This window comes from Danio aesculapii, chromosome 19, assembly GCF_903798145.1.
Source record: "Danio aesculapii chromosome 19, fDanAes4.1, whole genome shotgun sequence".
Classification (NCBI taxonomy): domain Eukaryota; kingdom Metazoa; phylum Chordata; class Actinopteri; order Cypriniformes; family Danionidae; genus Danio; species Danio aesculapii.
Window position 1 is genome coordinate 44,834,623 of NC_079453.1, and position 16,845 is coordinate 44,851,467.

The 16,845-nt window shown below is 34.3% G+C and overlaps 1 protein-coding gene across 4 annotated transcripts; it reads right to left on the reverse strand.

Moving 5' to 3' along the window:
- Positions 1–174: 174 nt before the first annotated feature.
- sytl1 (synaptotagmin-like 1) lies at positions 175–16,430 on the reverse strand. 4 transcript variants are annotated; one of them, XM_056480524.1, is made up of 16 exons: positions 16,314–16,430; positions 15,130–15,206; positions 14,101–14,227; positions 12,746–12,888; positions 12,485–12,650; positions 10,353–10,407; positions 10,230–10,260; positions 10,073–10,137; positions 9,896–9,985; positions 8,149–8,315; positions 6,084–6,186; positions 5,838–5,999; positions 5,691–5,769; positions 4,169–4,268; positions 3,885–4,084; positions 175–730 (listed from the first exon to the last, which is right to left on the reverse strand). In XM_056480524.1, exons 3-16 carry the CDS (start codon positions 14,214–14,216, stop codon positions 588–590), a joined length of 1,620 nt encoding a protein of 539 aa, XP_056336499.1. In that variant the 5' UTR covers positions 14,217–14,227; positions 15,130–15,206; positions 16,314–16,430; the 3' UTR covers positions 175–587. The 4 variants fall into 4 exon arrangements, with proteins under 4 accessions (XP_056336499.1, XP_056336496.1, XP_056336498.1 ...); XM_056480521.1 differs by having other exon boundaries at positions 14,101–14,299; XM_056480523.1 differs by having other exon boundaries at positions 14,101–14,302.
- Positions 16,431–16,845: the final 415 nt, after the last annotated feature.

Below are 16,845 nucleotides of genomic sequence, written 5' to 3' on the forward strand. Positions count from 1 at the left end.
AAGTGTTTTTAATCACTAGTTAATATTGATTACATTAGGGTTTGAACAGAACCGTCAGCATGTCAAAAATTATTTAGCAAAAACAGAATGTTTTATTCATTTTCATAAATCATGTTTTACCATTTTTGCAAATGTAATTATTCAAAACATTTATGAAAAATGAAAATATTACAATCCTCAGTTTAAGAACTTAAAATATATAATCTAACCACATATATAGTATAAACTGTAAATAAACTAATACATATGAAATAAGTGTGAACTATTTTGTAACAAATCCGCTTCTTAAGCAAAATAGAAAATGGCGTCTGAATAGTCTCATTCCCATCCTGTACTGATTAGAGTATTTAGAGGTGAATGGCAGTGAGTTTGACCATGTTATACAACATAATGCTCTAAAATCAACTCAAAATCTCAAACATATTTGCTATCCATCTACTGCATGAAAGCTATAAACAAAAGTCTACGTTTTTGCAAATGATGTTAAAAAAAAGTGCAAAAGTCATGTAGTGTACACCAGGTTTAACCCAATAGTTTACACATCTAAAGTCATGTGATGAATATTCATGCAGTGGGTTAAGCAGAGTTCAGTCAGAGCAGAGCTGTAGGTTTGTTCTGATGGGAAGACTAGTGTCCACCCAGCTGTTGGGGCTCTGAATCACACTTGACCACACGTTGATCTCATCTTCTGTCGAATCCATCCAGCAAACAGACTGACCGTAACTCAAGCCTGCAACACAGGGAGGCAATGGTCAGATTTAGCATCATTCTACAAAAGCATGCAGAAAACTGTTGACACATAGTGACAAACTTCTGATGTAGAATGCATGGATGGTTTTATTTCTGCAGCTGACTTTATTGCATAAGCATTTGTAGGAGTTTCCCCTTCCAGATCCAACTGAGAGCTTTTTAAATGAATCATGCAATGACTGCTAATTCAATTCAATTCACCTTTATTTGTATAGCGCTTATACAATGTAGATTGTGTCAAAGCAGCTTCACATAAAGGGTCATAGTAAATAGGAAATGACCTCAGTATTGTGATTCAAACTAGTTACTGAATAGAGGTCATTTGCTATTACACATTTTTTATTCAGTGGATCACAACCTATTTAGCTGCATTGTCCACAAAAGTATTTATAGGCCTCCTTGTCTGACAATTTACCAAATAACCAGAAATATATTGATTTTTATTAGTTTTGTTGGTCACACTTTATTTTAAGGTAATTTTGCTATTAACAAACTATCAACTATGACTTTTGCTTCAATAAACTCTAAATAAACAAATATAATACATGTTGCTTATTATAATTTATTAAGGTTAAAGTTGGTTTTAGGTATTGGGCAGGATTAGGGATGTAGAATAAGATCATGCCGAACATGTGCTTTATAAGTTTTAATAAACAGCCAATGCAGGTAATAAGCTGCTAGTTAATAGTGAAAATTGGTACTTGAATTAAAGAGTTACTATTTTGTTTTATTATACATATGGATTCATCTTATTTGAAATCAGGGGCGTAGATTTAGGATGGACGGAGGCGACGTGTCCCCACCAATATCCACCAACTACTGAAATGTTCCCACCAATAATTTAATTTACTTAAAAACATCGCGCTGTCAATATTAACGTAGACATGCCGAAAGGGTTAAATCACGTTCTCTCTTCGAGTAGCACCGCCCCCCCAGACACATATGAACATTGTGATTGGCTGTGCCTTTCCCTGCTGTCATGTGAGAGGCTGCTTTCAGATACAAGCAGCGCCAAAACTGCGCGTGGGGGATTTTCCCGTAAGATGTGTGTGACACACACAGGTGAGGATGGCGGTAGCAAAAAAAGGTGGACATAAAGAGCTTTTTTCAATGAAAAGTGTAAGTCACATGAGTTCGCTACTGAATGAGTCCATCATGATAATGCCGCTTTGCTAGTGTTTCGTACCGCTTTAAGGTCAGTCTAACGTTATAGCAGACTGATGTTGTCTGTAAACAATATTCCCTGAAAACTAACCCCAGAATAAACACCAACATGTAAACGTATATGACCCTGCCAGTTCTCCTGATCTCTTAGAGTAACATCTCCAATTTTGGTTGAAACAATTTGTCAGAAAAACTACAGCCTGCGCTCCATCTTTTAATAATACTATGAGACGTTTAATTTGTACGAAAAATAAACGAAAGTCTTTATTAAACTCTCTCTTCATCAGTTAATAAACATTATTTTAACATGACACTTTCAGGCCTGTAGCCAGCTTATTGAAAGGAGGGGTTATCTGTTTTCTGAAAAACTGAACCTTTTTGCAGTTATTCACCTGATTAATTATTCAGTCTGTTTAATTGAGGTATAAATATTAGATTTTAGTGACATATTAAAAACTAATTTTTGCTGGATTATCTTGTTGGATAGTTATTAAAACTACACTTTTTGATGTATAAAAAAATATTTTCCTACTATTTTGTCAAATTGCTTTATTTACACATGTGCACACAGAAATTAGAACTTTAAAGTCTTAGAATAAAGAAATGAAGAGTTCAGATGCCAAAACCTCTAAATGCCATGTAAAATGAGCATTTTTCTCAGCCTCGTATATTTATGTTCAATTATTTCACTTTAAAGGTAATGGAAAGGACGTATTCATCACGGTAAAATTAAAATCACTGAGGAGTTGGAGAAAAACGTTAATTTTAGAAAAGATATTAAATGGTATTTAGAGGTTTTTGCATCTAAACTCTTCAAATATAAAAATATACTTATTTTTAAAAGACATTTTATTTAATCATAATTTTTTTGGGGAAATCTGTTAAAACTTGATTTAAATTAAAAACTGAAGCCTATTGGCAAATAACAAACTGGCCAGTGCATTCAACCTTCCTCTGTGGGAGTTTGGCTATTTGAATAATAAGATAAATTCAAACAATAATAATAATAATCCAACTTTTGGTCTTTCAAACCACCTGAACCCCCTTAGCTACGCGCCTGACTATTTAATTTAACTAAATAAATTGCATGAATTAATAATATAGTTTAATAGCAGTTAAATAATTAATAGAAATATATAAAATATATAATGTAAAAAAAAACAAATATTCATTCTTGGCGGGGGTGTGGGGGGGGGGGGGGTATTCTCTCGCCCCCACTAATGTCAAGTGCAAACCTATGCCCTTGTTTGAAATCATTTTAAGTCATCTTGAATCACCTTGTGGGCCGCATTCCCTTAATTGAGGACCTATAGACTGAGGAATATATATATATTTATATTCAGAGTTTAAATTTTAATTTAGCATGCAACCTGATCATATTTGTTTTTTTTTTAATTTGTTTTAGAATCCTAAATTTGTATTAATTTTATATAATAAATAATAATATGATTAATAAAATATATATAATATATAATTAATTAATGTTTATATAATAAACATTTACTTTTGACTTTCATCAGAGCTCTTACAACTGCAGCAAATCCTTGAAAATGCTTCAATTTTATGTGAATCTTATATTAAGTGCTTAGATTTTGGATAAAGTGGTTGAAACTGCTTGAAAATGTAATTGTTTTGCTTACATAATAATGTCTTATAATACTATTGTCTTACTAAATATGCAGTAACATATCAACAAAAAAATAAAATGATATGAAAATGATACATGAAAGACATTTAAGATGTGAGAATTACATTTAAGAGAGTGACAGAAATTCAATGTTGGGCTTGGGGCAAACATGCCATCAAAACTTGTCCTTAACATAACAAATAGCATCTTATATAATGTGATGAATTGTGTAAATATATAGTTTGAAAATGCACATGGAAAGCGCTTGAAAAGTGCTTCAATTTGACTTTGGTAAAGGTGTAAGAGCTCTGTTTGATGTATTGTATAGATTATTACGCTTCACCTGAGCCAGTGCTGAGGCGAACTCCACCCAGACAGCCGGAGGGATGTGGATTCCAGACTGTTATCTCTGCACAAGCCTGAATCAGGTCACTGGACTGAAAGCCGTCATAAACCATGGTGTGATTGAACACTGGGCTGACAGAACCGCGCACCACACGAGTCTGCTGACCGCTGACGCCGCTCTCATCTGGTAAAACCACACTGCACACACACATACCATACTGATGTGCTCACAAAAACAAAAAACAGCAAGCTTATCTATTACGAACATGCAGAAACCCACACCTTTTTACATATGTATTAGGTGCGCCACGTTTTGTGGGAAGTAAACCAACAATCTCTCTCAACCAAATATGGAGTTCACCAGTCGGTGGATTTCCACTTCCTACAAACACAGAACACAAAAAACAAGACATAAAGAGGCCGCCAAGAATTTTCAAGGGTAAAATTGTTAATATTTTATGTGCAACTGGACCACATGTTTTACGTTGCATACGTATATATTTGACAATAGCCAAAAAAGTGGATTGATTTTTCTTTTGTGGCAAAACTCATTATATTATACATCATAATAATAGGTAATGATTATGTTCCATGAAGATATTTTGTAAATTTCCTACTGTTAATATATCAAAACTCAAGTGCTTTGATAAGTACTTCATTTAGACCGCTTTAAAGGTGATTTTCCTCAGTATTTACATTTTTTACATAATTTGATTTTATTAAATTGAAATAGTTGTATGTCACTTAAATATAGTCCTTACAGACAATACTACAATGGAAAGCTTATTTATTCAGTTTTCAGATGATGTAATAATCTCAATTTCAAAACATTTACACTTATGACTGGTTTTGTGGCTGGTTTTCAAGCAGATGAAAATGTTTTACACTCTATTTACACCAAGTTCGTCTTTCATCCTGAAAAGTTAAGCCAAAACATTTCGATCGCCCCCTGGTGGCTGGCTGCAGTACATGTAATAAAAAAAAATCTAAATATACTTTAAGTACATTTTCCCCGACAGTTTCCATCATTTTAGGTAATTGTTATTATGCTGACATTAGTGTTGTATTTCTAATCTAATAGTTTAGCTTTTAAAAAATTCACGTGTCTGCGCAAATTAGGCTGGGACTTTAATATTAAACCCACACGCCGACTCTAGGCTAGCTACAATATTGTCATTGGTGCAAGATAACCGCTGTATTACAAGAACCTCACGAGGCTGGCAAGGAACATGATTTTGAACATGATTTTGAATCATGAATTTATACCGTTAAAGTCTAACCATCGATTTAGAGGGTCAAGTTTTAATAAAGTGAAAATAAAAAGTCTTAAAGCTGAAGTCCGTGTAAAATTATTATTATTTTGTATTAGTCCTTATCTCTTTGTAAGGAGTATTAATCATGCTGTTACACAAGAAAAATTTCAGATGCAAGTCTGGCAATAAAGTTTTGTATTGTATTGTATTGTATTGCCATACCTGCGACATTTTGTCTCCATTTCTTTTTTGAGTCAACCACTTAAACTCATTGTTAGCATCATTCACTTGAGATGGGATTAATGAAAAGCATTGCTTGATTGGAATTTTTTAATTGATTAATTGTGGAGCTATACACTGAATATATCAATGCAGGCTTAACATGATAGAAAGCAGTTTATAGTTTAAAAGTTTATAGTTTTTGGGAGCTGAAATAACAGACAGGGGGCTATAACCCACCTAAAATGGATCTAGGACCATCCCTGGTGTAAACCTGGCCTAAATGTGGATTAAAAAAAAGGTAAAAATAATAAATATCTATTTAGACTTACCCTCTGAACCTGGAGGTACAAACTTAATTGAGAACAGAATGGTTCCTCTGCTGATGATTGCTTCTGGACTCAACTGAACCTACATGAAGAAAAAGAGTATTTATTGATATCAATTCTGTCATCGGATTATCTGTGGAAAGTGCTCACTCTTGGCTGAAGGTTTTGCCAGATCGGCTGGCTCTGGCTCCAGTCCCACTGACCCAGCCTGACCTCCAGCTCTCCCAGGAAGAGGTTTCTCCTCATTCTCTCCATGTGCCACACTGACATACTCAACACTCGAGCCGGGAGGTCCAGTCGCCGTACTTTGTACTGATATACACATACATTTTATAGCTTAGTCGAGTAATAGCATTACAAAGCAATTAGTTAATCATTAAATAACAGAAAACTGACCGTCATGGTTTCATCGTACACTGGATTTAACGTTTTCCTCCTCACTGCAGTCTTTTTCTTACTGCGGGAAGTGTTGTCGGGGAGCAGGTAAACTTTAACATATCTGCATGTAAGAGAAAGAGACATTGAAATGTCCACACTGCTTTAACCTTTAAAGGTCCCATGAAATTAAAATAAAGGTGTTTTAGATGTTAGTATCAGTATTGTTCATTTTTAGGGACTAAAACTCAAGCTTGTAGTTTGTCACTTCCACCTAAATGGGTGAACAGTTTTATTCACGTCACCTCATACTTCAGTTTCTCATCAAATCTTGACCAATCAAATTCTCTATTGTCGGACATGCCCCGCCCCCTTTAAGATGCTTCTCATTTGCTTTTCATTTGATGTGCTTGAGCTCATCCACTCTCACTGGCCGAGTGGTGATGAAACAAAATGCTATTGGCTGTTTTTTAAAAAGGGGAGGAGCTACACTTTCCCACCCTCTCTTCGTGTTTCGGTTGAGATTACGTCAAGCATCATTATGAAATTCATATCAAGCATCATATAAAAATTCATATTTAAAGCACTTCCTGTGACCTTTTAAAAATGCAAACCTCACTGTAATTCATTTTTGAAAAGTTTGACATCAACCTTCTTAATAATGCTCAATCTATCCATCATAAACAATATAACAAGAAAAAAGTATGAACGTCTGTTTTCAAATGAATTTTTTTTAAATGTAAGACCTGCAGGATAATGTAGTATCGCTATACTTTTTTTATCAACAATAACTAAGTATTTAAGGACTCAATAAGTGTAATTCACCTTTATTCCTCAGGATGGCAGTTTCTGATATAAACAGTAATTACCTCAGACTTGGGATGATGGGCAGATTGCCTGATTAAAATAAAGTTAACAATGTTGTGCATTGGTTTAAAGCATGTGCAATGGATACGAGTTAACATTGAAATCATGATGCATCTTTCCTAAAATGTTTGCATTGGCAAAAACCAATTCACGTGCAGTATGTTTTTATTGATTAGAAGTGACCAATAATCTGAGACCTAAATGTAGATTGATTTGATTTTTGTAAAGAAATTGATTGTATACACTACTATTTATCCTTAAAACGCAAACCTCTAGTGATCACGCTCTGTCATTCAGTTTTGAGATTTGGTCATTTTAATCAATATAACAAGAACAAATGAAGAAGGTCTGATTTCAAATCAGGCGACACAGTGGCATAGTGGTTAGTACTGTCGCCTCACACTAAGAAGGTCGCTGATTCGAGTCCTGGCTGGACCAGTTGGCATTTCTGTGTGGAGTTTGCATGTTCTCCCCATGTTTGTGCGGGTTTCCTTCGGGTGCTCCGGTTTCCCCCACAGTCTAAACACATGCGCTATAGATGAATTGAATAAAGTAAATTGTCAGTAGTGTATGTGTGTGAATGAGTGTGTAAGGATGTTTCCTAGTACTGGGTTGCAGCTGGAAGGGCATCCGCTGTGTAAAACATATGCAGCATAAGTTGGCGATTCATTCCGCTGTGGCAACCCCTGATGAATAAATCAAAGGTTAACTCGAAGGAAAATGAATGAATGATTTCAGATTAAATTTTTTTGTAAATTGTGGCTCACTAAAGAAAGACCTGAGGTTTATAATAGTATAAGTAAATTTTGCCTAATCAACAATAATTAAATGTCTGATGCACAATAATTACCACAGACATGAAGAAGAATTTCTTTAGCAAAGCTTGAAATGGCTTGAATGGCATAACAGCAGAGTAATTACTGCACACAATTATTCTGGGAAATAAGCTCGATATTGAATATGGATTCAAAATATGAATACTGGATTCTGAATATATTGAAACAAACAAACAGAATCAAAAAGTGCCATTAAATGCAGTTGTAATGTTATAAATGTGTGACATTTGAAATAAATGCTGTTCTTTAGCATTGCTATTGATCAAACAGCCCTGATAGATTAAAAAAAAAGTTTTACACAAAAACATATTAAGCAGCATGACTGCCTGATTTACTGTTTCATGAAGAGTTAATGAATGGGAGCTCGGCAGTATAATACATACGGATCTGATCGATTCTTGCGCGCTGGTGCAAGGTCTTGGCAGCGTATTATGTGTACATGAAGCTCCTCCGTCTTGACATCATACTGTAGTGAGAACTGGATCTGGCCAGATACGACAACATCCCCAAAATCACCCACACTGTACAGGCTCATCAGACTGCCATTCATCTGCACAAACACAAACTGAACCGTTAGCACCTTTAACGTTTTTGTTGGGGCAGAAAATTACGTTTGATTCGCAAAAAAAAAACAAAACTGTTTTTGTCTTGTTTTTAGTCCAAACATCGAACCAATCATCGAATCAAGAAGGATTTTCTAGACAACTAAAAATTATTGTCTTGTTTTCAGGAAAAAAAGGTTTTAATTAAGTAAGTTTCTCCTTAACACAAGCAAAACAATCTGTGCATGTGGTAATAAATATAATCGGAAAAATAAGTTTATTTTTCTTATCATAGTGGCCAGTTATTTTGCCTGTTATAAGCAAATGAAATAACAAATAACTTTTTTTCATTTGTTTCTGAAAACAAGACATTCATTTTTACTTGTCCAGAATTTGACTTGTCAGTGCTTCATTTTTTATGATGTATTTAACATTTTTCACATTCAAACATAAACAACAACTATCAAGAACAGTGATGGAAAGGAAAAAAGAAAAAAAAATAGAGAATACAAAGAACAGGCTGTATAGGTACTCACTTAGATGCATCAAAAACACTGTAGGTGAGAGGGAAAATATGAATTAATTAAATTATTAAATAAAGTAGGGGGGGCACGGTGGCTCAGTGGTTTGCACTGCCGCCTCACAGCAAGATGGTCACTGATTTGGGTCCCGGCATTTCTGTGTGGAGTTTGCATGTTCTCCCCGTGTTGGCGTGGGTTTCCTCCGGTTTCCCCCACAGTCCAAAAACATTGGCTATAATTGAATTGGGTAAACAAAATTGGCCATAGTGTGTGAATTTAAGAGTGTATGGTGTTTCCCAGTACTAGGGACCCAGGGACTAAGCCAAAGGAGAATGAATGAATAAATAAACTAAGTGCATAGCTAAATTAGGGACAGATACCTCTGTATACAACAGTCTCAATGTTAAGATACAAGACAATAAAGGGTTACAAACTCTTATGTATCATTATTATGAGGGGTTGGCAGGGGTGATCAGTCTAAATCCAGCTGGAGAGTTTTAACATAAGAAAGGACTTCCACATTTTAGCAAAAGTTCTGTTGCGTCCTTGAAGGATGTATCTAATCTTCTCCATTTAATAAAATAAAACGGTTAAGTAAAACAATTTTTTTTGCAATGTATGTGTCACGATCACACATAAACTACACATCTGCCACTATATGATATACAACTCCCAGTTGCACTCACACACCAGTTCCTGATTCCCCCTGATTACACACACAGCTGGAAGCTCATGATGGACTGGCAGCTCTGGAGTATCTGGAGGATCTGGTAGCTCGAGCAGCGACAGAGGATCTGGCAGCGACAGCAGATCCTCTGTTTCTGCCAGATCCTCCACCATTGCCAGAGCTGTCAGATCCTCCAGAGCTGCCTTATCATGCAGAGCTACCAGTCCATCATGAGCTTCCAGCTGTGTGTGTGTGTGTGTGTGTGTGTGTGTATAATCAGGGATTTAGGAACTGGTGTGTGAGTGCAAAGACTTCTGGGAGTTGTATTTCATATCGTGGCAGATGTGTAGTTCTCCTAGTTCTCCAGCCTAGATCGCTGGTGATCGTGACAGTGACTTACCATATGATGGGAAGTCAAGCTGGTAACTGAGCCAAACCTAGTATAGTTTATTTCAGTGCTTCCTGAGTCAATGTCTCCCTCTGAGTCAATCTACAGGAACACAGATATACCGTACATGATACAACATGTTTTCAAGGATGTGTGTGTTGTTTGTACAACTGTCCGTGTTGAACAGACCTGAAGAGTTGGTGATGTAATTGGCAAAATTCTCCTTTCTTTGTTTTCTGACTCTTCAACACTGTCTGAGGAATGAGAGAAAGTGAACAGTTTTGATGCATTTCTAGTTCATATTTATCAATCATTAATTGGCTGTTGGTGTAGTGTATTAGTTTACCTTCAAGGCCACTGCCTAATATTTCATTCTTCTGTTAAAGCAAGAATATTATATGAAACTTCTCACAGGCTGTAGCACATATTTCATAGACAATAGACAATATGACCTGAAATGTAAATTAACCTTTGTGACGTGTCTTGTCCTGGATTGTGGTATTGTGATGGCATTAGAAATAAGACTGAAAAGGAAACCACAATATAAGACAGAGGATCATATTTAACCTAATTACTGACTTCTAACAATAACTTTTGTACAAAAAAGATTCTTATTTGTGGTTTTAAATGCAAATGTTATACGAATAACAGTTTAAAACAACAAAAAAGTTAATATATAGTGAGTTCGATTTTACACACAATATCTGCTTTTATGTTTCGCCAAAAAATACTTTGGAGCAGAACATTTGTGCTATAGTAGTAATAATAATAATAATGATCATAATTACAATTTTTGGCTTGTTTAAGATCATTTTTGATATGTTAAGCCATGTTTTTGAGTGTCATATCCTTGTAGTGCCATGTAAGGTATTATTGATTATAATAATAACAATAAGATTCGTAATAATCATAATCATAATTGCAATCTTTGTCATGTTGAATATCATTTTAATATGAAAAGCCATGTTTCTGAGTGTCGGATCCTTGTAAGTTCATGTAAGATATTGTTATTATTATTATTAATAATAATAATAATCATAATAATCATCATCGTAATTGCAATCTTTGGCTTGTTTAAGATCATTTTTGATACGAAAAGCTATGTTTCTGAGTGTCAGATCCTTGTAAGTTCATGTAAGATATTGTTATTAACATTAATATTAATAACAATAATAATATTAATAATAATAATCATAATTGCAGTCTTTTTGATATGAAAAGCCATGTTTCTCAGTGTCAGATCCTTGGAATCCTATGCAAGATATTAATAATAATAATAATAATAATAGTTATAATAATAATAATAATAATAATAATAATAACAATAATTGCAATCTTTGGCTTGTTTAGATAAATTTTTTTATATGAAAAGCCATGTTTTCGAGTGTCAGATCTTTGTAATGCCATGTAAGATATTATTAATAATGATAATAATAATCATAATTGCAATCTTTGTCTTGTTTAAGATCAGTTTTGATATAAGCCGTGCTTCTGAGTGTCAGATCCTTGTAAGTTCATGTAAGATATTAATAATAATAATAATCATTATAATAATTGCAATCTTTGGATTGTTTAAGATCATTTTTGATATCAAAAGCCATGTTTCTCAGTGTCAGATCCTTGTGATGCCATGTCAATGGAGAACAAAAGTGGTCCAAGGACTGAACCCAGAGGCAGAACCCAGCTAAATGTTGCACCTTGGACATTTATGATTCAAGACCTAGACTCAAGCTATTGGAGAGTGGTTCCTGAGATTAACCATGATGGTTTGACAGTAGGATCTTGTAAATGAGCATGGAATAAGCATGTCAAAACCAGTGGGCAGATCTGTAGTTTTCTGAAAGCGCTGGATGTATTGTGGGTTTCTCAAGCAGTGGGGTTATCGGAGTCTGATTAAATGCTGTGGGAACTAGTATGAATAATATTAAAGATGTGAACAAGAGCAGGTATAACTGATTGTATGCAACCGAAGCGGACAAATAGTAGGATTACCAATTGGATATTTCTGCCACCAGGAGCAGAGTGAAGCATGTGTAGTATGTATGCTGGCTTTTTTTTTTTTTTGTGGTAAACATGAGCTGATCAAGACAGGGATTTACTGCCTCCTACTGGTGGTTCTTCTGGCATATTTTTTGCTAAACTAGTCATCACCGGAAAAAAAAAACATTTAAGCATAATATGAATTATAATTACTTAAAAAATCCTAGGAAAGATTGAGATCATTTCTGCTAACATCGCACACCCATACTATACTTTAACAATTATGTAAAAAAAAGATTTTGCACTCAGTCCCTGACTACATATTTAAATAGTTATGTATATTCCATTTTAAAATATGTTTTAATAATTGGATTTTTATTTTATTTTATTTTCATCTATTAAAAATAAACTATTATACATAGGAACACCAATGTTTGTCCTAATAGGTTAAACATTTTTCTGCTTGACAAAGATTGACATTTTTGTTTTGCGATATACTGTGGCACAATATAATTTTACAGCCTTTATTAGTATGCACAGAGATCATAGTACACAGACTGTTCAAATTAACACAGGAGTCCAAAATTAAGGAATGAAGATTACACCAAAAATTGCACCAACCCTTTCCCATCCTCTTGCCCTCTTTCCTTCTGTTCCTGCTGCATTTCTTCCTCTCTTTCAATTATATTATCCCGCAAATCTCTCTGCACATTCTTGTCTTTCTCTTGCTGCTCATGTACATGAGAAGAGTTATTACCTTTATCAAATATTGCCATCAGAGGAATATCTACATAAATAAAAGAAAAAAACAGTACTGTTTGTAGCGACACATGCAAATATATAAACACTGCAAATAAAGATAGTTGTTATAGATCATGTGACCTTTTCCTCGCCTTTTACGGCGTAAAGATGCATGAACAACATCAGCTCCTCCTTTCTCATATCTCTTAGCACGTTCTTCATGAAACCAGGCACCAGAGAGTGAGCGCAAATGCACCGGGTCTGACACTGTCTGCTGAAGCTTCCTGAAAACACAAATATTTTACCGTTTCTTGCATATTAAACTTACTGTCATGTGAAAAAGTTAGGACACCCTATTAAACTTTATTTCCATATCAGGACTTAACCCTTGTGTGCTCTTGAGGATGTTTTCATCCACTCTGGGGTAATTTTGAGGCTTAATTTGACCACAACTTTCTGTGTGTTTCAGCAGATGGAATGATTTTTGGTGACAGATCTTATTTTGACACATTTTTGGGAAAATGCTTTGGAATTTTTCAAAAACTCAACAATAAACTGGGCAAATTTACATTTTTTTTATGACACCATATAATCATGCATTCTTTATTGTCGGTGGTTTCCCCTGTTCCCTCAAAATGAAATGACACAGGATAAAAGTATTAAACACATGAAGAAAGAAAGGTGTAGAAAGGCACTCAAAACCAGACAGCAGCTGAAATTTCTTGATTATTTAGCAACCCTCTGCCCTTCATCATTGTAAATGCATATTAGCTCCTTCATTCCTCCAGCTAATGTAGACGTTGGACTGAAGATAAAACCTGGGTGGACATTTCAGTAAGACAATGATCCAAAACACAGCCAAGGAAACTCTCAAATGCTTTCAGATAAAGAAAATCAAGCTGTAGAATGGCCCAGCCAAAAACCTGATCTGAATCCAATATAGAATACAAAATAAAGCTCAGATTTGATAGACGAGACCCACAGAGCCATCAAGATTTTTATACTCTGTTGAAGTCTGTGAAAAACTCACACCTGAGCAATGCATGTGACTTCATACTCCATATGAGGGGCGTCTTTAAGCTGCCATCACCAAAACAGCCTTTTATATAAAGTATTAAATACATTTCAGTAGTTCAGCATTTTCTCCTTCTGTCATTCCGTTGTTATTACACGTAACATTTTTCAATATTTTTTTTGTTTTGTTTTATTTTTATGTTTGTATTGTTTGGGTTTTTACCAAAATCTGGTTCAATTGCATGTCAACAGCTCCTTTAGAAATATTATTCCCAGGAAAAACATGATGTGCTCAATACTTATTTCCCCTGCTGCATATAGTGTTGTTCACCTGAAGTTTTATTTTCCAAATTTCAAGACCTGCAAAAAGATTTTAAAGTTTTTTACAGATAATATTTTGATATGGAATTTAATAGGGTGTCCTAACTTTTTCACACAACTGTATATTGGCCAAATAAGTTCATCAATGTGCACACACTGACCGTACTCTCCCTTCCTCTCGGCTGCGGAGTTCAGCATCTCTCAGCAAAACATTGAGGATTACAGTTTGCTCCACCTCTGTGAGGTGACACAGATCTAGTACGGGTTCCCCTTCCATTACAGACACACCTGACGCCGAACACACCGGGTTATTAAGATAATGATGTAGATGTGGTTCATGAGAAACCGCACCTAAAAGAGCTGCTGATGGAAATATGGGAACTGCAAGAGTTGTGGTATTGTGATAAAACACACATAAAGGCTTAATAGTAACACTTTACAATAAGCTTACATTTGTGAATATACAATACTTTTCCCTCAATTTCTGTTTAACGGAAAGATTTTTCAACACATTTCCAAAGATAATACTGTTAATAACTCATTTCTAACCACTGATTTCTTATATCTTTGACATGATGACAGTACATAATATTTTACTACATATTTTTATTTTATATTTTATTTATAAGTGCAGTTTAAAAATATTGCTTAAGGGGGCTAAACATATTAACATTACATGGTTTTATAAAATCAAGAACTGCTTTTATTGCAAAATAAGACTTTCTCCAAAAGACAAATTTATTAAAATAAATACTGTGAAAAAGTCCTTGCTCCGTTAAACATCATTTGGTGAAAAATTTGAAAAAAAAAATCACAGGAGGGCTAATAATTTTGGCTTGAACTGTATTTACTAACATGAGTTAAGAATGAACAATGCTTGTACATTCATTTAATAATCATAGTTGAACTTTTTGTGTTATTAAAATCCAAAGTTGTGCTTGTTTACATTAGTTAATGCACTGTGAGTTATCAAACAATGGACAACTTTAACAATAACAAAGATAATAATTACAGTTTTGTTCATTTTTGTTCATGTTGGAAATTAATATTTATTATAATTATTAATATAATTAATAATAACTATTGGAACATTCTTGTAAAGTGTTACAGAGTTAACTATACTATAACTATAAATTGCAGAAATTGAATTCCAATTTCAAGTAATTATAACAAATATTTTGAGCACTAACCTGCATGAATGTTTATTATTGTCCTGCATTAATGTTCATTCATGTCCTCCAGATGCATTAAAGGCATTTCAAGATTCCTAAAACAAGAAAATGTGATATTGATGCACTTTAATACACTGGTTTTAATGCCACAAGAACACGGTTATATAAAAGAGAATAATGTTTCCTGTTAATGTATCCACCCTCAGTCCATCCAAGATGGTTTTTTTTTTTGTATTAATCTTAAAAAACGGTTTCATTGTTATTGTTTTAGACCATTTCAGTGTGGTAATGTCATTGGCCCTTGAAAATTTTCTGCTTGTTATCATACTACTTCATAACTGTAACCAGAGATAGTTCAATTCCATTTTCACGTTAAAACAGCTATCATAACATTATTATTCAATATCACAACCTTTTTGGATTCTCAGAAGCTATGGAAATAAAAAATGTAAAGCAGGAAATACATTAGAACCTAATTGTTTACATTCCTCAAAATGGTCTATACATTTATTCACAGCATGTGTACATTTTGGGGTGATTTCTTCCTGTAGTCAGATACTTTATAATAAGAGACTCCAATACTTGTTTTTCCCCATACAATATATATTTAAAAAATAATTATTACCACAAATCACAATTTTTTACGATAACTGTCTAAAACTTTGACGATGGTAAGCCAAAATGAATTTGTTTTCCTCACCACTAAAATCACATGCATTTTATGTACTCATTTAAATGTATGCAAAACTGTCAAATAGATTTCATTAAAAAAAAATTGTATTTTCTATTATTTCTCCCAAGCTTTTAAGTCTTCAAATAAAACTAACAATAGTGGATTTCATTATAAATGTTCACTAGCAGCAGGAAACTTTCAGATGAACAGACAGACGGAGCGATGCTTAAGTCGCGCATGCGCACAACAAACCGGGACAAACGACAAAAGTAAACATAATTGCTTACCAATCCGCAGGGAAAGTGTTTATCTGCTTCCACAAAATAACATTAACATAAACTAATGCAATGTAACTCCGGTTGATCCAGTTACTGAAGACTCTCGATGAGTACATTTTATATGTACTCGAGGAGAAATGAACAGATGGAGTCGCACCTGTCAAACTCTAACTCACATCAAAATCAGAAGTGAAAAAGTACCGTAAGAAGCGAACAATTCTGCTTTGAAGGACAGTACGTTATGCTTTTACCTTATCTAATGTCTTCTGGATCGTTTATTCCGGTGTTTGTTTCTTTCCCAAGTTTAGTTGTCGTTTGTGAACACACACTCGTTTGTGTCTGATTTGGCAGAACTGACACTTTCTCACCCGCCCTCGTATGGGCACTGAGCAAAATACGAACCGGATTCTCACCGAGCACGCGCTCATTTTACTAATCACTTCACGTTCACACCGCATGTTGTGTAGCTCTCTCTCTCTCTCTCTCTCTCTCTCTCTCTCTCTCTCTCTCTCTCTCTCTCTCTCTCTCTCTCTCTCTCTCTCTCTCTCTCTCTCTCTCTCTCTCTCTCTCTCAGTTCAATTCAATTCAATTCAATAATTGCTTTAATGGCATGACTAATGTTACAAATGTATTGCCAAAGCATTTCTAAAGTTTACATTAAAAATAAAAGAGAACATGTATAATAAAAAAACACAGTTAATAGTAGTAGTAGAAGTAAAAAAATATATACATTAATAATTAAATAAAATAATATATTATGTAATTATTTAATATAATTCAACA

Bases quoted from the DNA above. Each gene is read 5' to 3' on its own strand.
- sytl1 (XM_056480524.1), bottom strand. From the start codon at position 14,216: ATGGAAGGGGAACCCGTACTAGATCTGTGTCACCTCACAGAGGTGGAG. The intron at 8,316-9,895 runs GTAAGTCACTGT...GTGTTTGTGCAG, and splicing joins GCTTGACTTCCCATCATATG to ATGAATGGCAGTCTGATGAG. The intron at 4,269-5,690 runs GTAAGTCTAAAT...CTGTGTTTGTAG, and splicing joins TGTACCTCCAGGTTCAGAGG to GAAGTGGAAATCCACCGACT.